Source organism: Odocoileus virginianus, chromosome 29 (assembly GCF_023699985.2).
Source record: "Odocoileus virginianus isolate 20LAN1187 ecotype Illinois chromosome 29, Ovbor_1.2, whole genome shotgun sequence".
Taxonomy (NCBI): domain Eukaryota; kingdom Metazoa; phylum Chordata; class Mammalia; order Artiodactyla; family Cervidae; genus Odocoileus; species Odocoileus virginianus.
Window position 1 is genome coordinate 6,551,644 of NC_069702.1, and position 21,824 is coordinate 6,573,467.

Below are 21,824 nucleotides of genomic sequence, written 5' to 3' on the forward strand. Positions count from 1 at the left end.
TTATTTCTGTAGATTGATCAGGGAAGAGGACTAGATTATAAAGGACCAAAGTCTGAGAAGGAGAAAAGGGCTCAGGATGAAACGGTTGGATGGCATCACTGACGCAGTGGACATGAACTTGGGCAAACTCCGGGAGTTGGTGATGGACAGCGAGGCCTGGTGTGCTGCTGTCCATGGGGTCTCAGAGTCAGACACGACCAGGCGACTTAACAGCAATGAAGTCTGAGAAAGAGGAAGCAGGGCCTAGAAATAGAATTTAAAGAATTTTGGAAGGAAGACAAGGAGGGGCAGTGGTAGTTTAGGGTATAGCATATTTGAGGACTGTTGGACTTCCGAGCCTATCGATAGCGATAAGAGAAAACAGAGGCAAGTGTTGGAGCAGGAGTGGAAACAAACATGGATGGAAAGGACTGACTTCTTGGCAAAGGCTGAAGGAGGAGAAAGGCTGGCAGTCTGTAAAGAGGCGGTGGAGCAGAGGCAGCTGCGGGTTCAGAGGGCCAGACCCAGAGAGTGAACCGCGGGCGGGTCCTCTCTGGAGGGCGACCGGGGCTTCAGAGGGAAGGCTTCTTTCTTGCTCACAGCACTTGGGCTTTATGTGAATTGGTCAGCCATATGGTAATTGTTTTGAGAACTAATACTTCTGACAGAGAATGGGATTCTTCGAAGGCTTTTCAGTACCCACTGAGTCTGCCTGACTACTAATATGACCTTAGAGTGCTTCTCAGATGGAGCTTAGCAGATCATCTGTGATTATCCTAATGCTTTTAATTAAAAATAGTAACATGCACACGGGATGCTGCACTTGGCTTTTCACACCTGTAGTTAATAATAGTTACCATTTGCTGAATACCTATGGCAGACAGGTACTTGGCTGGGTGCTCCGTGTATCTTATCTCTAATTTTGATAGTAACCCATAGACCAGAGAGGTCTTCAAAGTAGGGTGCATATCACAGTGGCATGGGAAGAAATATTAGACCCTCTAATTATTTCTCTTTAAGAAAGATATAATTCTTCTGTGTGTAAATAATTTATCAATACATAAGTAAGTACATAATTTACAAATAAGAATACATATATTGGGGATACGTGTTCAAGTGATTCTTCTGACATTTAAGTTCAGAGATTACTAAGGTAGATGATGATTATAAAAGCAGTCACGGGAGCCAACATGGGGTTGCTACTGTGTGTTAGCTGCTTTGTATTGATTACCTCATTTACTTCTCACAATTACTTTGTATTCACTAGCAAGTATCTTCATTTAACCAGGGAAGAACCTGATGCTGTTTAAGACTGAGAAACTTTCCTAAGCGTACACAGCTGGTAAACACAGACACTGGAGTTTAAACTCAGGCAGTGAGATCTAACAACTCATGTTTTTAACCAGTGCCTGATAGAGCACCTTTGCTTAACACTGTTTCTTTAATTACCAATACAACTCAATAATTAATTGAGTGTGAAAGGTGAAAGTGATAGTTGCTCAGTCATGTCTGACTCTTTGCGACCCCATGGACTGTAGCTCGCCAGACTCCTCACGCCATGGAATTCTCCAGGCACGAATACTGGAGTGGTTTGCTGTGCCTCTCTCCAGGGGATCTGCCCGACCCAGAGATCGAAACTGGGTCTCCTACACTGCAAGCAGATTCTTTACTGTCTGAGCCACCAGGTCCAGTACAACTCAATGGACATGAATTTGAGCAAAGTCCAGGAGACAGTGGAGGACAGAGGAGCCTGACGTGCTGCAGTCCGTGGGGTCGCAAACAGTCAGACGTGACCTAGCGACTCAACAGCAACAATTTTATATATATATATACATACATATACATATATATGCAAATTTTCTGGTACATAAATATGATGAAAATTAATACATCTGTTAAAAAAAGATAGTCAGCCAACCATATTTCAGAGGAAATGGTAATACTTACATTATCTGGACCTATTAAACAGCCCACACTTTTTAAGGGGCAGAAGGTATCAAACTGTCCATAAAAATGTCCACTGCAGGGGTTCCATATTAAATAGTGACTTTGTTCCCGAGTTAGCACATAGGCAGTTGGACCCTGAAAGAAAACAGCCATTAAACCAGTTTCCAATTAATTATGCAATTAGGGCCAAGAGGAGTTTGCACAGACAGTTCATTATTTTAGTTGGACACCTAATTTCTAAACCCCATGGCTAATGGTGAAAATTAGTTTGAAGTTCTAGATTATGTTGAATTAGTAAAATCAAAAGTTTACTGTTGCAAAATTCTTGCACCTGCAACTACTTCAGTATGGTGACCAAATAGGAATAGTGGTCATGTTACTGAACTAACGTATCTTTTTTTAAAAGTTAAATGGTATACATATATTTTCAGTTTTATTGATAATAAGTGGCATACAGCATTGTGTAAGTCTAAGGAGTACAACATAACTTGACTTATATATCATGAAATGATGACCACAATACATTTGGTGAACATCCATCATCTCATATAGATATAACTTTAAATAAACAAATTTTTTTCTTGTGATGAGAACCCTTAACATTTACTGTATTAACAGTTTTCATTTATAATGTACAGCAGTGTGAATTATCTTTAGCATATTGTACATTACACCCTGAGAACTTGTCTTATAACTGGAGGTTTGTATCTTTTGATTACCTCATCTAATTCCAACCCACTCCCCAACCCCATGCCTCTGGTAGCCACAAATCTGATCTCTTTTCTGAGTTTGTTTGTTTTGGCGTATAATTGATTTACAACACTATGTTAGTTCCTGGTAAACAATATAGTGATTTGCTATTTCTGTATATTTCAAAATGATCATCGTGATGTCTGGTCACCTATTACCATATGAAGACATTACATAATTGTTGACTATATTTCCCACACTATACATTTCATAATGAGTAGCTGTGACTCATTTATTTTGTAACTATAAGTTTGTACTTAACCCTCCTCACATATTTCTCTCCTCGCCACTGTGCCCCCACCCCACCCCCCTGCCACTGGCAATCACCTGCGTTTTTTGCTGTATCTATGCCTCTGTTTGTTTCATTATTTTGTTAATTTACTTTGGCTTTTAGATTCCACATTACAGTGTTTGTCTTTCTCTGACTTATTCCACTTAGCATAGTGCCCTCGAGGTCCATCCATGGTGTTGAAAATGACAAGATATCTTAAGATTGACTGAAGCATGATTATTGATGGAAATAAATAGTAACTGGGTTTTCTTTTTAGAGTCAGCAAGTTTGCCTTTTAAGTATTCAGAAGGCTGATTATGTCTGAATAATACTTCTAATTCCTGTTTAGAAAGAAAATTCTAAACAGGAATTAGAAAATTCCTGTTTCAAAAAAAAAAAAAGAAAATTCCTGTTTCTAATACAGGAATTGATATTTGATACACTTTTATAATTATGTAAATGAACAGAAAGTACTGTGAAAGGATACTTATGAACTGTTGACAGTTGAGTATACCCAAGGAGGGGTGGGCTTGGGAGTGAAAACCTGAAGAGGGATGTTATCACCCCAACTTTCTTTATGAGGCTTAGAGTCAGATAGCTCGTGAGGAGTGGGCAGAGCCTTGAACCCGGGCCTTGGGACTTCCTAGTCCTGTCCTCTTTTCCTGGCACCAGGCTCTCTGGAAAACAGTGACAGAATGATTTAGGATTCAGTTGCGACACTGCCTGTCTAGCAGCAACCTGTGCTGTCTAATCACCAAGGATTCCCAGAGCCTGGGAGCCCGTTTTCTGAAACACTTTTTAGATAAGCTGCTTCAATCCATGTGACTTTTTAAGATTTGTACCCCCAAATTACCCCCAACCTGCCCCCAATTTAGGGGTATCTGCAGTGGGCTGGGGAAACAAATTTTCGTAGTTTCTATTTCTGGTCTAATAAAAATAACCAGTGATACCAGCATATGGCGTGAACATTCTTTTCTTTGCCCCTGTGGTTATCTGCCTTGTTCCGCTTTGCCTGCCAGCTTAACAGCAGCTGCTTGTGGACGAAGCAGGCGTGAAAGTGTCTCTACCCCTGCCACACTTCTTCAGATCCCTTCATTCCTCGGCATGAATAGCACTCGATCACAGAGGGAGTCAGAGCTCTTCGTAAGATGGGCAGGAGGACAGAGCCAGGTGGGGGTGATGGGTGGAAAAGGGCTCAGATTTGCCCAGAGCATCCTCAAACGTATAGGGCTCAAGTACCCCGAAAACCCTGGCATGTCTCATCACTGATTGTCACACCCTACTGTGGCATCTCTGGGCTACTTTCTTTGCAGCTCCAGGAACTGTTATGAAAATAAGTGCTGCCCATGACCTGGAACATGACAGCACCATGTTAGACAATGAGCTTCTTGGTGAGCGCCAGCCTAATGGTCTTACCTCGGGAATAGCATTGCCCACCACCAGCCAGGCCTTCTTTCCCATAGAGAGGAAGTAATTGCATAGTAAAACTGCGTGTTCTTCTTCATCTCCTGCCAGGAGATCGAGAAATTGCTGAACAAAAGGAAATAAAAATCATGTTCATTGGCTGCTTCACTCTAGACAGGCTGTATAACTCTCAAAATGAGTGGTTTAAAGGATAAGAGATATTATTAAACAAAAACACCCAATTTTAGTTGGACATGGTATTTTCTGTGACATTTCAATGACATGAATTTCTAGAATTGATTATGGGTGTGGGGTCAGGGAGATAAATTTCAAAGTTTCAGTTTTAATGTTAAACTTATATATGATAGCTCCCTCTGTGCTAACACTTTCTTTTTAAAGACTTTATTTTCTAGAGCAGTTTTAGCTTCACAGCAATGCTGGAAAGAAGCTACAGATATTTCCCATGTTTTCTTGTTCCCACACGTGTACATCATCAACATCCTCCCCCACCATCAACATCCCCAACCAGAGCGGGACACGTGTTGTGGCTGATAAACCTACACTGACACACCATAGTCACCTAAAGTCCATAGTTTACATACAGGGCTCCCTCTTGGTGGGGTGCATTCTGTGGGTTTGACAGTCGGTCATTATAGTATCATGTGCTATATTTTCGTTGCCCTGGAAATCCTCTGTGCTCTGCCTGCTCACATCCTGTCCTCCCATCCCAGCCACCACACTGTTTTTTAAGCACACTGCATGCATGAGTCAGTCCATTGGATCCTGGAATAAACTTTTGAAGGCCATACTCTCATCTTCCCATTTTACAGATGAGGAAGTGGAGGCACAGAGAGATGAAGCAATACCTAGGAAGTGGAAAGCCAGTCTGGCTCTAGGGCACATAGCTCTTCTATTCATTGTATGTCTTCTTTTAAGTATCTTAAGGTTGTGAAATTTTATCTCTAAAATTGTCAACAGTGGGCTTCCAAAACATATTGGCGAACAAATAATTTAAAGTGTGCTTCAGTTTCTTCCTTTTAGAGCCATCCTTCAAAGGGAGTTGTATGTCACAGTTCAACTTTATGCCAACACAGCACCTGAGACCCAAATGAATGAATGAATACCAATGATAATACATGTTTATACCATTGAAGACTCATTTGGAAGTTTATGTAGCTAGCAACATTGATTGTAAGTTCCAAGATGTCAGAGGCCATGTTTATTTTGCTCATAGCCTGAACTCTGCAGTGTCTGACATGTGACAGGGGGCCAAGAAATACTTAATGAATAATGACATGCCTTAAGAAGCCCCTGTAAATTAAGGGATATGCAATTTCAAAATATAATATAAAATGTGGTTTTGATTATTTTATCAATAAAAGTGGGGTGTTGTTAAGATAACTTTGGGGGGGCAAATCAGCATTAAGACATTTGAAGTTGGGGTGTGTGTGTGTGTATGCATAAATAATTAGTTAATTTGCTTAACTAATTTACTTGGGTGGATTGAACCAGGAAGAAAAAAGTACTTCATAATGAATTTAGTTCATTCTGTTAAACAGATGGCCGTGTAGACTTTTATAATGACTAACGGGTGTTGCAATTTAAAATTAAGCAAGCCGTTTACTGATATTCCATGAAGTCAGCTCAAGCCAGCACGTCTGTGAGGAAGAATACTTACATCAGAAGTGCTCCACAGGTCACAGACACCAGCAAAGGAGACAGTGTCGGGCAAGAAAGGAATCAGAGACACGTATCGGGCCACCAGTTCCTGTTTAAACAAAATTAGCTGTAACTGTTTTTCCAATAAAATAGAAAGCTGGATCCTCTACCTCATTTCTTGCAAGAAAATTTCATGTATCACAGACATTTATATGAACAAAATGAATCCTCACAAGTGCTAACTAAATGTGGTGTTAATATTATCTTGTTTAATCCTCTGCAAACATCCCAAGGAAGACTATCGTTATTATCCATCTTTTACAGACGAAGAAAAACTTTTACAGAAGGCTCTTGTGAGTCTTTGAAATGTCCTTGTCTTCTTTTTCCTTTCCCCTTACTGTTAGAACTCTCCAGGATCGTCTTTTATTTTCCTGAGCACCCATTTCTCTAATAAGTTCTGTTTCCGTTTAGATAGCTGTTGTTCAGTTGCTAAGTCGTATCCAAATCTTTGCGTTTAAATAGTGGTGTTTAGAAGCCAAGACTGGTGCATTGCTGTGGTTGTCGTTCATATTTCTGTAATTACTAAGGAGGACGAACGTCTTTTTATATGCTTACTGGCCCTTCATGTTTCCACTTCTGTGACTTTGTATTTAAGTATGTTGTACACTTTAAAGTTGATTTGTAGTTTTTCATGTATATTATCTAGGGTGAAACAGATCATCAGCCCAGGTTGGATGCATGAGACAAGTGCTCGGGCCTGGTGCACTGGGAAGACCCAGAGGGATCAGGTGGAGAGGGAGGTGGGAGGAGGGATCGGAATGGGGAACACATGTGGATCCATGGCTGATTCGTGTCAATGTATGACAAAAACCACTACAATACTGTAAAGTAATTAGCCTCCAACTAATAAAAATAAATGGAAAAAAAATAAAGTTGATTTGTAGTTTTTAAAAAATATATTTTAGTTACTATTCCTTTGTCTATTATATAAGCTGTAAATATCCTCTCCCAATTGTGGCTTGTCTTTTCATTTCCTTTGTGCTGTTTTTTTTTTGTCGTTGTTGTTAAACTCAGGTTCTCAGTTTTAATGTGGTCTAATTTAATGTGGTTTAATTTATTCTTTCTCTTTGTAGTCAGTGCTTTTTTCTGGCTTGTTAAAGGCAGTGGGTTGCCATTTCCTTCTCCAGGCCATCTTCCCAACCCAGGGATTGAACCTGGGTCTCCCACATTGCAGGCAGATGCTTTAACCTCTGAGCCGCCATGGATGCTTTCCTCTATCAGGTCTCATGGATAAAAATGCCTTTCATATTGAAGTTCTCAGTCTATCTGTTGAGTGGTGTGAAGCAGGAATGGATTTTTATCTTTTTTTCCATATGTAAAATCAGTGATGCCAGTACAATTTATGTAATAGTTGGTTTTTCCTTTACTAATTTCCAGTGCCAGCTTTGCCATACATCAGGTTTGAGTGGGCCCTATTTGGGTAGCCCTATTCTGGATTTTTAAGTTCTCTTCCATTTTGCTCTTCATTTGGGCGTCGGTGCGATTTTACCTTCGTGACTCTGTGACATGGTGGATCTTCCACTGAGTGCTTCTTACTCTGCAGGATTATTTTGCTATTTTTGGCTCTTTGTGCTGCTGTATAAATGTTAGAATCTGTGTCAAATTCCACCACAAACTCTTTTAAAAATCTCGCTTTACAGTCTTTGTGTTTTAACTGGAAAGTTTAATCCCTTCACTTTGATTGTGATTACTGGTAAATATTTAGACTGTTTCTCCTACCTTATTCTGTGCTTCTTATTTTTCACACTTTTTCTGTGTTTTTATCCCCTCCTCACCCTCTTTACCCCGTTTTGTTATTTTATCTTCTGCTAGTTTGGAAGTTATACCCAATGTTTAAGATTCTTTTAAGTTGTTAATCTAGAAATTTCAAAATGAATATTTAACTTGAACTCTGAAGTTGGGCTTTCCTGGCGGCTCAGACTATAAAGTGTCTGCCTGCAATGCGGGAGACGGGGGTTTGATCCCTGGCTTGGGAAGATCCCCTGGAGAAGAGAATGGCTACCCACTCCAGTATTCTGGCCTGGAGAACTCCATGGACAGGGGAGCCTGGCGGGCTACATACAGTACATGGGGTCGCAAAGCATCAGACACAACTGAGCGACTTTCACATACTGAGTTTTAAAACCTTTTAAGCGCGGACACTGATTCGCAGTGAAATGCTTACCGCTGTTGCCTGGGGGCCGCTGGGGTGAGCATTAAGCAGCTCCTGAGGAGGGTTTAAAGGCTTGAGATAACGAGTGACGAAGACGGTCTTTCCGCTAACATCAACCACTGTGGTGAGGCACTGCCGGTTGGGAAACCTCAAGGCACACTCAGCTTGAAACTTCTCTGTTGCTTGAAGCAATTTCTCATCTTCCTGAGAATCAAACTTCAAAAGTAAAGACGTGTATGATTATAGGAGGTACGGTGGAACCTGTTGGGATCCCGCAGTCCACGTGGACTCAATGTGCGCTTCAGGGTGTGATTCGGTGACCCCCTTACAACACTGTCATGCCCCGGTGTTCCTAAAGCCTTATTTAATTATATTTATAATCTAAAAATCAGATGGGCTCATTAAATACTTAAAATTGGCATTGAAAGGAGATCAAACCAGTCAATCCTAAAAGCAATCAACCCTGGGTATTCATTGGAAGGACTGATGCTGAAGCTGAAGCTCCAATACTTTGGCCACCAGATGCGAAGAACTGACTCACTGGAAAAGACCCTGATGCTGGGAAGGAAGGAAGGCAGGAGGAGGAGGAGGCGGCAGAGGATGAGATGGTCAGAGAGCGTGACCGACTCAGTGGACATGCGTTTGAGCAAACCCTGGGAAACAGTGAAGGAAGGGAAGCCTAGTGTTCTGCAGTCCAGGGCATCGCAGATAGTCAGACACAACTCAGTGACCGGACAAGAAAGTAGTCACTAGGCACACAGCCATGTGGAAAGGGTTAGATTAATAAAGCAACACATAAAAATTAAGCTATGACGTACTGATTCTGACTGATGACTCCAGGCAATAGTTTCATATGTATTTTGATGTTGGTATTAGAGGGACTCAGAAACCTAACATTTCAAGTGCAAAGGTAAAGCAGCTCGTGTTAAAAGGACAACAGATTTATAAGTATATAGACATGCATCTGTGCCCAATTGCGTCCAACTCTTTGTGACCCATGGACTGTAGCCCACCAGGCTCCTCTGTCCATGGGATTTCCCAGGCAAGAATATTGGAGTGGGTTGCTATTTCTTTCTCCAGGGGATCTTCCCGACCTGGGATCGAACCTGCATCTCCTGCATTGGCAGGCAGCTTCTTTACTGCTTCGCCACTGGGAAGCAACAAGTATATATGTATGTGTTAAAAGGTTTTAATCCATAGCCAATGTAACAAATAACAGTAATGAGCCTGAAGTAAAAGGAAGCAGAACTAGAAATGTGAAATATATAATACTTAAACATTTATAAAATGCTTTTAAAAGTGGTTCTCTGGTCCAAGATGAACCAAATCTCAGACTTTTTAAAGTAACTCAAGCAGATGAAACAGAAGATTTCACTTGTCTCTGGACATATGGTGTCATTTTTCCTTAAAGGCATTGCTAAAAAGTAGCATGAATAAAGCAGATATTTAAGTGTTCTTACAAGATTTTTGTTGTTTAGTAAAAAAATTTATGTATGGTTGATTACTTACTTTGACAAACACAAAATTTTACTAGAAAGTCAACTTTTAAGTAAGGTTTACATTCCAGGCGGTGCTTGAAAGTTTTTTTTTTTTTTTGAGTAGGGAAATACCTCCAGACATCCCCTTCATACTCTTTATTTATTTTAGCATTTAAAGCTGCCGATATATTTGATTATGCTGTCTCCCTCACAGAATAGGACTCTTGAAGTCAGGGATTTTGTTTTGATCTAGTTTTTTTTTTTTTTAAATCTTCAGTATCGGGGATACTAGCCAGCACATAGTAAAGTTTTCAATAAGTGTTACCGAATGAATGAATGAGAGCACAAAAAATATCCCATTACTATTTTATGACTTTAAATAGGACCTAGAATATAAAATTATTCCTTTTTTATTCCATAAGTTATGGATTTTTAAAAAAAATTTTAATTGGAGGATAACTGCTTTACAATATTGTGTTGGCTTCTGCTCTACAACATGAATCGGCCATAAGTATATATATATCCCCTCCCTCATGAGCTTGGACTGTTCTTGACTTCTCATATTGGAGCTGGACTGTGGTTCCCATTTGTAATTTGATGGCTGTACTCTAAGAAACTGGGGGGAGGTAGGATGGAGGCATCTCCAAAAACCTCCTGGGTATTCTCACAGGGCATCCGCTTCCACCTGAACCTCAACATTGTCATTACACCATCGTCATTATGACCATGTATTCAGCACAGTGCCAAGACTCGGTAGCTACCAGATTGGTGTACCTATTTGGTACAATTTTGGTACAAATAGCAAAATTCATGATGAATTTATAAGTAAATGAACAAAAGTGAACTTATAAAACTTCGGTATGGGTGTGTCACAGACACTTAGGGTAGAAGTAATCATAACCTTAAAAAGATCAAGAATTACGAAACAAGGGTGATGTGAAAAAAAGCACCCTTTTGAATTCATCCCTGCTTCCTTTATACTCATTAATTTGTATATTTATCCATTTATCCAATTATTTGAACATATTTGCTGAAAGTCTAAAGGGTTTGAGGCAGTCTGGGTAAATGTATATAAGGCAGACCCCTCAAGAGACTTCTGGTCTAGAGGAGACCATTAATAAGGAATCAGGAGCTTAAAATACTAATACTTGACCAGAGATCCTATAGGGACAGACACCGTGTGCCAGGGAGGCATTAGAGAAAGGCACCCATAGGCACTGTCCGGAGAGAACAGTGAAAATCTGGAGTCAGCACAGACTGCTGGCGTTCAAGCTGAAACAAGGATGTACTGGGTTGGCCAAAAGGTTCATTTGGGTTTGCTGTAAGCTGTTACGGGAAAACATGAACGAACATTTTGGCCAACCCAACATAAAACTTCTTCTGCCACTTGGACCTGAATATCTGCTGTGCATTTTGACTCCATAGCCAGTGCTTCTTGGGAGCAGGGCCCATGTCAATCATCCTGTGTTTTTCTCTGCACCAAGGATGCGTAAGGTAAACGTTTAACAGGTATCTCATAATGGTTGTTAATACCTGTTTAGATTACCAGGTTTACCATTTAATGGGCTGAAGCAGTAATTTAAGGAGTAGTATGCTAAACTGGTGAGGCCTTCCCTGGTTTCTCAATGGTAAAGAATCTGCTTGCTAGTGCAGTAGACACAGGTTCGATCCCTGGGTTGGAAAGATGCCCTGGAGAAGAAAAGGGCAACCCACCCCAGTATTCTTCTTGCTGGAGAATTCCATGGACAGATGAGTCTGGCTGGCTACAGTCCATGGAGTTGCAAGAGTCGGACATGACTGAGCAACTAAACAACAAGAAATGCTAAGTTGGTAATCTAAGAAGTGCCAAGCGAAAGCTAAATACTAAGAGGGTTGGGGTTATTTATTATAAAACAAATAAAGGTAGAACCAACAAATTCACAATTGATTCAACATGAAATCTGGAAGATTCTTAACTGACTCAATTCCTTAACTTTTGGTTAATGTGAGTATATACAGAAAATTGAATGTTTTCTTTTTTTTTCCCTCTCCTTGACTACCTACACTGTGGCAGCTCCACTGGCCAGAAATAACTGTCACAGCCACACTGCTTCTGTAAGAAGCAGCTCATGGGTTTTATGGGCTTGGAAACGGTGGAGGTGGCTCCCAGTATGCAGGTGACATTCTGACATGTGACTTCCAGATTCAGAGCTAAATAAGAATCTTTCCGACAAGATGAAATGGGCCCAGAGACAAAACTAGGCATGAACTGCAGACGTCTGTAGTTCCTGGCCAAGGGCTGACACATACATTAGGACCCAGCAGCTTCCATAATGAGGCAGAGGACAGGAGCAGGTGATTAAAGCCCAATAACCACTGACTGATGAACAGCAAAACAAAATACATGGTACCTTTTTAAGCATGTCACCCATCTATCAGAAGCAAGAAGGAAAAAACGAAGATAAGAGGAAGACTTCAGTAACAGAAACAATCCACTTTAAAACACTTTCGTTTTTACCAAGACAAAGTAGGGAATGTTAGAATAAGAGTTTCAGGAGTTACTATTGATTTTTTTAGACAATTCCACGAGTAAATCCCTTTTAAAAAAATCTCACGGTATGGCTCAGCATGGGATGATGGTGGGGGGAAGACTAATCTGCTAATCCTGGCAGTTGCTGTTGAGCAGAAAATCACTTCCAGGTTGTGGTCCCTACTATTTAGGGCAAGAACCTCTCTCCTGAGAAGCCTGCAGCGGCTCCCAGAGTGCTGGCTTCTGCTGTGTGTTTAGGGCGCCTGTCAGTGCACAAGGAGAGGCCAGTTTGCATTTCAGAGGGATTTCTAAGCCTGCATCTTGGAGGTCTGAGAAATGCCAGCTACAGCCACAGTGGGGCAGTGAAAGGCCACTGGCGGCAGCCGCTGACAGCTTCGCCATCTCATTCAAGGAAGGCAGGCCACAGGGCTCTTAAAACTCCTGCAGCAGGAGGTCAGTGCCTGGGAAGAATGCCCAGCACAAAGGCCCCTCTGGTTTTCGGCCTGTCGGCCCCCGTCACGGCCTGCTCTCTCACTGTTTGGAAGCTCCCCTCTGAATGTGATAATAGATGCTCAAGTAAGATGCTCAAGATGCTTATCTGTTCAGGCCAATTTTACGAAAGCATAGCCTAGCAGGCCTCTCTCACATTTTGTCCACGTCTCATGTGAGATTACAGAGAGTACACAGTTACCTTTTCTCGAACTGACTCCCCAGGAACCAGCTGAGGCTCCAAGGTGATGAACAGGGTGATGTAAGAGCCTTCACTCAGGCTTCGGACAGAGTCAAAACCCCGCTCCATCATCACGCTTCGCTCCTTGCTGTAGCCCAGGAGCACTGGGGGAATATTGATCTTAAACGTTCCATCGATCTGTGAAGAAAATACAACTCAGTAAGCGTCCTAGTGAGAGTGAGAGAGAGTAATCTTGTATGGATATGAAAGTTGGACCATAAAGAAGGCTGAGTGCCGAAGAATTGATGCTTTTGAACTGTGGTGCTGGAGAAGACTCTTGAGAGTCCCTTGGACTGCAAGGAGATCCAATCAGTCCATCCTAAAGGAGATCAGTCCTGAATATTCGTTGGACGGACTGATGCTGAAGCTGAAGCTCCAACACTCTGACTACCTAATGTGACGAGCTGACTCATTTGAAAAGACCCTGATGCTGGGAAAGATTGAAGGCAGGAGGAGAAGGGGACGACAGAGGATGAGATGGTTGGATGGCATCGACTTGATGGACTTGAATTTGAGCAAGCTCTGGAGGTTGGTGATGGACAGGGAGGCCTGGCGTGCTGCAATCCATGGGGTCACAAAGAGATAGACACGACTGAGCACCTGAGCCGAACTGAAGCATCTGATTTTCCAACAGAAGTTCAAAGGCAGGTGTCAGCTCCCCATCATCTGATGAACTCAGTAGAAGCTGCTCAGACCAGTGTTCGGGGCCCACCCGTGTCTCCAGGCGTGCCTCCTTACGCCCCCTCAGCAAGGCTCTCTCTCTCCTTGCCGGCTTTGCTTGGCTCAGCAGAGCGTGTACTAGTTGTGCAAGTTGACACCAGCGCTAGGTGGTGGTGGTTCTTCAGTGGCTCAGTCGTTTCCACCTCTCTGCGACTCCACGGACTGCAGCATGCCAGGCTTCCCTGTCCTTCGCCATCTCCCGGAGTTTGCTCAAACTCATGTCCATGGAGTCGGTGATGCCATCCAACCATCCCATCCTCTGCCATCCCCTTCTCCTCCTGCCTTCAGTCTTTCCCACACTAGGTTGCCTGGGTCCAAATACTGGATTAAACCCCAAGTGACTCAACTTGTGCATTTGTAAAAAGGAAACAATAATAGTACCTGCTTTGTAGGGTAATTATGTGTGGACTAGTAGATGTAAAACACTAAAATGACTGTCCCTTGATAAGTGTTAGCTGGCAGCCAGTCCCCTTTGCTAGGATGCCCAGCTCCTGGTCTCCACATTTTAGAATTCATTTTTCAGGCTCAGGTCAGATATCATCTCCTTTGTGGTTTGTTTTGTCATCTCCACCAGCCTCACATGTAGCTTGCTTCTTTCATTTATCGCATTGACACTTTCTGCCAGACTTCGTTGTGTGTGTATTTAGCATATACTTATAGATTATTGTTCTCTGCACATAGAAGCTGTATTGTGTTACTGTTTGTATCACCCTTCTCCAATATATAACAGTGTTTTGTGTACATACACAGGAGGTGCTCAATAAATGCAGGTTGAATGAATTATAAGCCACTTACATAAAATGACCTAACTTACATAGAGGTTCAAAAAGGCAGAATTTTTACACCTTTGTAGTCAAAACAATCAAGTTTACGAAAGACTGGTGCCACAAAACTACTCAGGGCTAGAATTTGAAACTCACAGATTTTCAAAGAATCCAATTTTTAATTTCAGTCTTTTGCGACATTTATTTCTCAGAAGAAAGACAGAACCGGAACTTTCAGTGACTGTGCTCTCCAGAGAGGGATGAAGTAAGCTCTTGTTTATTTTCCTCCTTGCATTGGTGGATCTTCTCTGGTGGCTCAGAGGTTAAAGCGTCTGCCTGCAGTGCGGGAGACCCGGGTTCAATCCCTGGGTGCGGAAGATCCCCTGGAGAAGGAAATGGCAACCCACTCCAGTATTCTTGCCTGGAGAATCCCACGGACAGAAGAGCCTGGTGGGCTACAGTCCGTGAGGTCACGAAGAGTCGGACACGACTGAGCGACTAACATTTACATCGCTGGAGTTTCCGTGAAGCCTGCACCAGGCAGATGAGGGGATGCAGGGGGAGAAGAGTGTAAACACAGCATATAAACTTCAGCTGAAATAACGGATGAGCCAGGAGGCAGTGGGCACCGTCTCCAAACAGTTGAGGTGTAAGGACTTAAGACAGAGTTTCTCACCTTGGGCACTGTCGGTGCTGGGACCAGATAGCTCTGTTTTGGAGGCAGGCCTGGGTATTGTTGGGCATTTGCAGCTTTCCGGGCCTCAATACACTAGATACCAGTTATGTCCCTGCTAGTGCACGAGTGCGTGCTCAGTAGCTCACTCATGTCTGACTCTGCGACCCCACTGACTGGAGCCCACCAGGCTTCTTTGTCCGTGGAATCTTCTAGGCAAGAATACTGGAGTGGGTTGCCAGTTCCTACGCCAGGGAATCTTCTGGACCCAGGGATGGAACCTGCATTTCCTGCATTGGCAGGTCGATTCTTTACCACTGAGCCATCTAGGAAGCCCAAGTTCCTCCCTGGAACCCATTATTCATCGGTCTTGGTTTGGAGCCGCACAAAATGAACAGAATTCGGATTCAGTAATAATAATAGAAATAAGTGGGCCACTAGGGAAGCCCAATAATAATAGAAATAACTGTATTTTTCAGGCACATATCATATAGCATTTCTGACTAGTTTATTTGTCACCTTAATTAAACCTCACAACTCAATAGACAAAACAACTCTGTGGCAAAGAATCTGCCTGCCAATGCAGAAGATGCAGGTTCGATCCCTGGGTTGGGAAGATTCCCCTGGAGAAAGAAATGGCAACTCACTCAAGGATTCTTGTCTGGAGAATCCCACAGATAGAGAACCCTGGCGGCTACAGAACATAGGGTCGCCCAGAGTCAGACTTAGCGACTGGGCGGCAGCAACAACAACAGGGAGGAGCTTGGCTTATGGCGCAGTTTAAAGAAGACATTGACGACAGAGCTACTGGAAAGGGAGCAAGCTAGGGCACTCAACCAGAGTGTGGCTGCTACCAAAACATAGTGAAGAAGTTACATGCAAAACAGAAAAAGAGACGCAGATGTACAGGACAGACTTTTGGACTCTGTGGGAGAAGGCGAGGGTGGGATATTCTGAGAGAACAGCACTGAAACAAGTATACCATCAAGGGTGAAACAGATCACCAGCCCAGGTTGGATGCATGAGACAGGTGCTCAGGGCTGGTGCATTGGGAAGACCCAGAGGGATGGGATGGAGAGGGAGGCGGGAGCGGGGATCGGGATTGGGAATACATGTAAATCCATGGCTGATTCATGTCAATGTATGGCAAAAACCACTACAATATTGTAAAGTAATTAGTCTCCAACTAATAAAAATAAATGAAAAAAAAAATAAAGCGCACACACACACCAAAAGAAGTTTATTCCTTTATCGAGAAGGGATTTGGAGTAACTACTTCTGAGTACCCTTCCTGGGGTGATGCCAAGTAACAGGGGGATTTGCAAAATGATGTGCTCTTTAAATTCTATTTCTCATTTCAAATCAGTCCAAGAGGAATGTGTAGAGTTTCTGGCAAGCATATAGCTGCAGCATTACCTGTAGACGGTCCCTTTGGTTTAGGGAAGATTGCAATGCCAAATGATTCCTGATATTCCAACCAATTCAAGCCTCTCAGACTGGAGTTTTGTTCTGGGTCTTGCCTGAGGCTGTCAACGAGGCAGCATTTGTTCCATGTGGTCATCACGTATGGAATTAAACTGTCTCCTCTGTAGCTGTGTGAGATTAGCACGACTTGGCTTCAAAGCTTCCTGTTGCTATGGATTTAATACTGGGATGTTAAAGCCTTTTCAAAACCTTTAACTGTCCCAGATTTAGAGCTACTCTGCCATTCAGGAACTGTTAACCTGATGGATCCTCTTACACAAAATGGTTAAACTCTGAAGAACGGTACTTAGTTGAGCGAGTCAACTGTTGTTCATTTCTGAAATAGCGAGGCCTCTGGAAACATGAATGCACTTGATTAAAGGGGCCATCAGCTGGCCTGATTGTTTTCTTCAAGTTATTCTGAGGCATCTATCCACTCCTGTCATTTTTGACAAGTTTCTACTTTATCCTACCTCCTTCACATCTATTTAAGTGTTAAAAAAAACTATCACACTGCAAAAGTAGTACCTGAACTACTAAATGTCAGGAAGATTGTTTTAGTAAGTCATGCAAGTATGACAGAAGATAACTGGCTTTATACAGTGACTTTTGTCTTTCCAATAATGACCTTGCACATCAGTTCTCTCAGGGGTAAGGGTGCTCCAGCTCATTTGCTAAGTTGTATCCAATTGACTCTTGTGGCACCAGGCTGTAGCCCACCAGGTTGCCCTGTCCATGGGGTTTCCCAGGCAAGGATGCTGGAGTGGGTTGCCATTTCCTTCTCCAGGGGATCTTCCCGACTCAGGGATGGAGCCCTCATCTCCTGCATTGGCAGGTGGATTCTCTACTACTAAGCCACCAAGGAAGCCCCAGTGTTAAGGGTATACTTCTACAAAGTAAGCTGTAACAGGAAAACTGGATCAATCAGTTTCCCATTGCCATGGAAGTCTGACTTCAGACGCTTACCTTTGCTTGGAAATATATTGTGCTGAATGGAATTTTCACACACCCCAGCCAGTGTCTTTCAATACGAGTGTGGATTCCACTTCCTCTTTCACGGTCGTCCTAAAGGAGGGGTGGGAAGTCATAATTGTTTAACAACTCCAGACAGTCATTTAATAAGTAACTCGACAGCAGGAACGCAGCAGGATTTTAGCTGAAAGCATGGCAGGTTTAGGTTAAACAGATCTAAGTCACATTCTGGTTGAGGCACTTAATAGTTATGTAAAAACTAGAAAAGTCATTTAACCTCTCTGGACCTCAGTTTCCTCATCAGTAAATTGGAGTTTAAAAGTCTACTTTGGGGATTTCCCTGGTGGTCCAGTGGCTGAGAATCTTCACTTCCAATACAGGGGGCCCAGGTTCAATCCATGGTCAGGGGACTAACTCCCACATGCCACAACTAAGACCCAGTGCAGCCAAATGAATAAATAAATATTTTTTTAAAAAGAAAAAAAAATACAGCAACAAAAATAGTCTGTTTCATAGGGTTATTTTAGAATTAAGACAATGTGCTTATAAAGAACTAAGGCAATGTGCTAATAATTAGCACAATTCCTGGATCATAGCAGACACTCAAATTGAAAATAAAATGGCTGGTTCTCAGGCTTCCCTGGGGGCGCAGTGGTTAAGAATCCGCCAGCCAATGCAGGAGACACGGGTTTGACCTCTGATCCTGGAAGATCCCACACGCCGCGGAGCAACTAAGTCCATGCGCCCTAGAGCCAGTGAACCGCAACAAGAGAAGCCACGGCAGTAAGACCTCGCAGAGCAGCTAGAGAAAGCCCTCAGAGAAACAAAGGCCCAGCAGAGCCAAAGATAAATAAACACAACTTTTCTTTTTAAAAAGCTGCTCCTCTTCCTCCCTCCTCCCGTTCCTCATTCACACAAGTCAGGTTTCAAACATCCCGAATTTGGGGACCGATGGTACTCGGGGGCAGGCTGCCCTCAGGTCTGCCAAAGTGGCATATTGATTATTTTGAATTCAAGTTACCTGAAAAACAGCTGGTACAAGAACGCCCGGACCCGCCTTTGTCTCCAGTCTCGAGAAAGCAGGAAATAACAGTCCGCCCTACCCTGGGGAGAGGTACCCTCCCTGCATCCTGTGTAGAGAGACACCTTTTCACCAGAGATAGGGACTCCAGGGCCAAGGAGGCTGCACAAATGCATCTTGTCAGCCTTTACTAATTTACCACCTGAATCCAAACGTCCTTGTCCTGTCAACTCTTCACATATGTATCATTTCTTTGTCCAAAAGGTACAAAAGCTGTCTGCCTTGGTCACTTGCTAGATCTTTTATCTATGAGACTTCTGTACATACAATTAAAGGTTGTACGTTGAATTAAATTAAAGGTTGGCTTCTTTTCCCCCTGTTAATCTGTCTTGTGTCAGCTTAATTATCAGACCATCCAACAGAGCCCACAACAATAAGAGGAAAATTTCTCCTCCCTGACAGGACCTGCACGGCAGGTAAAGGATATGAAAACAAGTGCAGACATCTTCCTCAAAAACGTGAACTCACCTCTAAGACGTCATACAGCACTTCATCAAAGATGTTGATGAACACGTCATCTTTCACTGACTGCAGGCTGGTGGTGCTGTAATCCCCGTTGGGGGCCCTGCAAATGCGTACCACCATCAGAGGACACGAAAGGAGCAAAAGAGAAATAATGAGCACTCAAATGTCCAAGCAGGACCAACACCTGAATATGAGCAAAGAAATGAGGGCTAGTGGCAGTGCTTTCAGTTAAGGATTTCTCCAGCTTGGGGACCCTACAGCATAGTCGTCGTTGTTTAGTCGCTAAGTCGTGTCCGACTCTCTGTGACCTCATGGACTGTAGCCTGCCTGGCTTCTCTGTCCAGGGGATTTCCCAGGCAAGAATCCTGGAGTGGTTGCCCATGCCTCCTCCAGGGGATCTTCCCCACCCAAGGATTGAACCCGTGTCTCCTGCATTGACTGGCGAGTTCTTTACCACTGAGCCACCAGGGAAGCTCCCCCACTCACTTTCCCCACCGATAAACCAAGGCCGAGGGGAGGTTCATCTGCTACAACACCAACTGCTCTGAGTTCCGCCGGGCCTGGCCAGAGCAGGCCTCTCCACGGCACGGCTCCAGACCAGGCCACTGCACCTGCGTGGCTGAGCACTGGCCTTGAACTTGGCTCATTCTTTTTGCTTATACTATGTAGAAAAGTGGTATCTGTTTCTCTCTCTTTTCCCCCCTCCTCTTTGTCTTCTGACTTAACTAGTTCTGTTTCCCTGGTGGCTCAGTTGGTAAAGAAACAACCCAAAATGCAGGAGACCACCTGCAATGAAGGAGATCTGGGTTTGAAATTACTTAAGGCCCAGAGCTGGGGAGAGAGGGATGAAAAGAAAATCAGTGTAGGGCCTGTGGGGTCAAGGGAGTGGAAAGCTTGGGCTCTAAGGAACCAGAGCCTGGAGCGGAGTGGGGTATGCTAACAATGAACCCACATTTCAAAAGCTGGACATTTTCCCATTTTTTTTTCCCCCTTGATTGGAATCACTTGTGGTTTGATGAAAATATGCCTACCTAAACGGAAGTTCAAGCTCTTCATTCCAGCTGGGGTTTGGTCCTTCTGCAGTAGTTGTGTGGCAGATGGTTCTCTGAAATGAAACTTCTACAAAAGGACGCACTAAAACCTTAAAAAAAAAGAACATGTACAGTTTTTGTGTAGCTGGATTTTTTTGTTATTGGTTTGTTTCAGTTTAGGATTGAAACACTTTTCAGCTCACTAAATCCTGAGCAGAAACTGGAAGTTTATGCATATACTTTTAATAAATTTCTATACTATTTTTTTTTTTTTTAGTCAAGAGAAAACAGTCTGTAACAGTTTAGTAGAATTATTTTGTTCTGAGCAGAGGAAAAACATGATTCTAGATAATATATTTCCAAGGAAAATGAGATAGAAAATGGATTATGAACTTTCTAGGCAATTCTTAAAAACACAAGCGGCAAGATGCTAAGCAGAGATCCAGCACTTGAGTGTCTCACCTGCCCGAGGGGGTAGTCGGCGTTGTGGACTGGGCTGTGTGTTGTCGGAGAAGCCGCGTGCTTTTCACTGTAGGTCCTTGAAGATCTTGATGTCTGGTGGAATTTACTGGGAGGGGAAAATAAACAGAAGAAATAAATGATGAGGAAAGTCTAATTATGTTACTGAGCAGGTGGTTTCTCCAAAGATGTTTGGTGCTGAATAGTTATCCCGGCAGACATTCTTGCAAAGCTTGTTGATGCTTTAGAAGTCTTCTCATAGGCTCTGGTCCTCTCTACTCACCTGGTGACTACTAGAACCTTTCCAACGTCCTTCCTCAGGTCTGCATGCCTGGCTGGAATAGAAGAAAGAGACCTCTTCTCTCTACACTCTCATGGGTGCCTTTCCCCCATGATTGAGAGCAGCAGTCCCTTTCAAGTAGCAGAATCCTGAGCTGCCTAACCAGCCTGCCCTGCCTCCATCCAATTCAGGTCCTCTCTCACTGTATCTTCTCTGAACCTTCATGCTCCAAGAAGCTTGGGCTACACGTCCCAGGTAAGACATCTCTCTCTGGGCCTGCCAAGCATCACTGGCAAAAGGTGGTCAGTGATTCCTGGCTCGAGTTAGGATCTACGAGTCTTGTCCTCTTTCCCTTTTGAACTGCCGTTCGTGAAGGAAGAAGTGAAGGTCATGTCCAGAGATCCTCTTCCAGACCCCCTCCCCCTCATCCCAAAAACCCACGTGCATATTTGTTTTGAATTTTCTGGTGTATCTAGTATTTCACATTCATTGGCAAAGTACACCTTGTCTCTTTCCACCAGGCTCTCTTACCTTTTCACAGAAAGGGTTTCAGACAAACTATGAGACAAGGAAAGTGGAACATCCAACTCGACAGCTACCAGAGAAAACCTTTTCCTATTTGGAACACTGTCAATTACATTATTACACAAACATCTGTTAAGTACCTGCTATATTTTAGCAATCTGTTAGACTCTGGGGCTGCAAAGGCAAATGAGATACACTTTAGCTCAGACTAGATGAGCAAATAGTCATAATATAGTGGGGTATGTGTTAGACTAGAGGGCATGGGATATAAGAGAGCAGAGAGAGTACTGAAAATCCTATTTAGTTTAGTTGTAAGGGGAGAGGGCTAAGATCTGGGTGGGTTTAGTGCAAGAGTTGGTATCTGAGCTGACTTGATGAGTCTACACTGAATGTAAAACAATAGGATCAACTATGCTTCTTTGTAATGATTTTTATGAAATCATTTAAATCT

General features: G+C 43.0%; 1 protein-coding gene across 4 annotated transcripts in view; it reads right to left on the bottom strand.

Moving 5' to 3' along the window:
* The window catches only part of CC2D2A (coiled-coil and C2 domain containing 2A), a 120,707-nt gene that overhangs the window by 7,234 nt on the left and 91,649 nt on the right, over positions 1-21,824 (bottom strand). For 2 of the 4 annotated variants that reach the window (XM_070458100.1, XM_070458098.1), the window contains 10 exons: positions 20,572-20,677; positions 20,110-20,219; positions 19,082-19,178; positions 17,527-17,625; positions 12,901-13,077; positions 12,091-12,111; positions 8,235-8,438; positions 6,030-6,119; positions 4,364-4,477; positions 1,927-2,061 (listed from right to left, as the gene is read on the bottom strand). In XM_070458100.1, the coding sequence (XP_070314201.1) occupies positions 1,927-2,061; positions 4,364-4,477; positions 6,030-6,119; positions 8,235-8,438; positions 12,091-12,111; positions 12,901-13,077; positions 17,527-17,625; positions 19,082-19,178; positions 20,110-20,219; positions 20,572-20,677 (1,153 nt within the window). The remainder of the gene's footprint in view (positions 1-1,926; positions 2,062-4,363; positions 4,478-6,029; positions 6,120-8,234; positions 8,439-12,090; positions 12,112-12,900; positions 13,078-17,526; positions 17,626-19,081; positions 19,179-20,109; positions 20,220-20,571; positions 20,678-21,824) is intronic. The other 2 variants (XM_070458101.1, XM_070458099.1) reach the window with 1 other exon arrangement.